The sequence below is a fragment of the Oxyura jamaicensis genome (genome assembly GCF_011077185.1).
Source record: "Oxyura jamaicensis isolate SHBP4307 breed ruddy duck chromosome 15 unlocalized genomic scaffold, BPBGC_Ojam_1.0 oxy15_random_OJ70825, whole genome shotgun sequence".
NCBI lineage: Eukaryota > Metazoa > Chordata > Aves > Anseriformes > Anatidae > Oxyura > Oxyura jamaicensis.
This window is the reverse complement of record NW_023304416.1, coordinates 1-2,399: the sequence shown is the minus strand read 5'-3', so window position 1 is coordinate 2,399 and position 2,399 is coordinate 1. Positions and strand designations below refer to the sequence as shown.

The window sequence follows — 2,399 nt, the reverse complement described above, 5'->3', positions numbered from 1 at the left end:
GGGGGGTCCTGGGTGTTACTGGGAGCTACTGGGAGGCACTGGGAGTCACTGGGAGGCCCCCGCAGACCTACGCCGAGATGGATCCCACCACGGCCGCTCTGGAGAAGGAGCACGAAGCGGTGAGCTCGGCCCCAAACCCGGCCCTTTTCCCCCCCAAATCCGGCGGGGGCAACGCGCCCCAAACCCCGCTGAGAGTCCGAAGAGACGGGGAGCGACCCAAAACCGGGCTTTTTCGCCCCAAATTTCAGATCACGAAGGTGAAGTACGTGGACAAGATCCACATCGGGCACTTCGAGATCGACGCCTGGTACTTCTCGCCCTTCCCCGAGGACTACGGCAAGCAGCCCAAGCTGTGGATCTGCGAGTACTGCCTCAAGTACATGAAGTACGAGCGCACCTACCGGCTGCACCTGGTGCGTGGGGGACGCGGGGACATGGGGGGGACACGCGGGGGACACGTGGGACACGTGTGTGACATGTGACACGCGTGGGGACGTGCGGATGTGGAGCTGGAGGTGGCCCAAGCCTTGGATCTCCAAGTGTTACGCTCAGTTCATGAGGTCCAAGAGCACCTACAGGCTCTATGGGGTGGGTGACACGCATGTGACACGCTTGGGGACACGTGTGACACGCTTGGGGACACGTGTGACACGTGTGTGACATGTGACACGCGTGGGGACACGCGGATGTGGAGCTGGAGGCGGTCCAAGCCTCGGATCTCCAAGCATTGCTTGAGATTCGCGAAGCTCAGGGGCACCTCTGGGCTCTGTGGGGCTGGTGACACGCTTGGGGACACGTGTGACACGCTTGGGGACACGGGGGACACGCATGTGACGCGTGGGGACACGGACACATAGGGCCTGGGGTGGCCCAAGCCTCGGATCTCCAAGCGTTGCCTCTGGTTCGTGAGCTCCAAGGGCACCTCTGGGCTCTGTGGGGTTGGTGACACGCTTGGGGACACGTGTGACAGGCGTGGGGACACGGGGGACACGCGTGTGACACGCTTGGGGACACGGGGGACACGCGTGTGACGCGTGGGGACACGGACACATAGGGTCCAGGGTGGCCCAAGCCTCGGATCTCCAAGCGTTGCCTCCGGTTCATGAGCTCCAAGGGCACCTCTGGGCTCTGTGGGGTCGGTGACACGCGTGTGACACGCTTGGGGACACGTGTGACACACCTGGGGACACGCGTATGACACATGGGGACAGGGACACGTAGGGTCCGGGGTGGCCCAAGCCTTGGATCTCCAAGCGTTGCCTTCGGTTCGTGAGGTCCAGGGGCACCTCTGGGCTCTGTGGGGTTGGTGACACGCTTGGGGACACGTGTGACACGCTTGGGGACACGTGTGACACGCTTGGGGACACGTGTGACACGTGTGTGACATGTGACACGCGTGGGGACACGCGGATGTGGAGCTGGAGGCGGTCCAAGCCTCGGATCTCCAAGCATTGCTTGAGATTCGCGAAGCTCAGGGGCACCTCTGGGCTCTGTGGGGCTGGTGACACGCTTGGGGACACGTGTGCCATGCTTGGGGACACGGGGGACACACTTGGGGACACGGGGGACACGCGTGTGACGCGTGGGGACACAGACACGTAGGGTTCAGGGTGGCCCAAGCCTCGGATCTCCAAGCGTTGCCTTTGGTTCGTGAGCTCCAAGGGCACCTCTGGGCTCTGTGGGGTCGGTGACACGCGTGTGACAGGCGTGGGGACACGTGTGACACACCTGGGGACACGGGGGACACGCGTGTGACACATGGGGACAGGGACACGTAGGGCCTGGGGTGGCCCAAGCCTCGGATCTCCAAGCGTTGCCTCCAGTTCGTGAGCTCCAAGGGCACCTCTGGGCTCTATGGGGTTGGTGACACGCTTGGGGACACGTGTGACACGCTTGGGGACATGGGGGACACGCGTGTGACATGTGTGACACGCGTGGGGACACGCGGATGTGGAGCTGGAGGTGGCCCAAGCCTCGGATCTCCAAGCGTTGCCTCTGGTTCGTGAGCTGCAAGGGCACCTCTGGGCTCTGTGGGGTTGGTGACACGCTTGGGGACACGTGTGACAGGCGTGGGGACACGTGTGACACGCTTGGGGACACGTGTGACATGCGTGTGACATGTATGACACGCGTGGGGACATGCGGATGTGGAGCTGGAGGTGGCCCAAGCTTTGGATCTCCAAGCGTTGCCTCTGGTTCGTGAGCTGCAAGGGCACCTCTGGGCTCTATGGGGTTGGTGACACACTTGGGGACACGTGTGACAGGCGTGGGGACACGGGGGACACACGTGTGACACGTAGGGACAGGGACACGTAGGGCCTGGGGTGGCCCAAGCCTCGGATCTCCAAGCGTTGCCTCCAGTTCGTGAGCTCCAAGGGCACCTCTGGGCTCTGTGGGGT

The 2,399-nt window shown here is 63.4% G+C and overlaps 1 protein-coding gene across 1 annotated transcript in view; it reads left to right on the top strand.

The window, feature by feature from the left end:
* Positions 1 to 482, top strand: part of LOC118157959 (histone acetyltransferase KAT8-like) — a 493-nt gene extending 11 nt beyond the window's left edge. Inside the window, exons 1-2 of the mRNA XM_035312501.1 lie at positions 1 to 119; positions 249 to 482. The exon at positions 1 to 119 is cut by the window's left edge and continues 11 nt beyond it. Of these exons, the coding sequence (XP_035168392.1) occupies positions 78 to 119; positions 249 to 482 (276 nt within the window). The 5' untranslated portion in view covers positions 1 to 77. The remainder of the gene's footprint in view (positions 120 to 248) is intronic.
* The last annotated feature ends 1,917 nt before the right edge of the window (positions 483 to 2,399 follow it).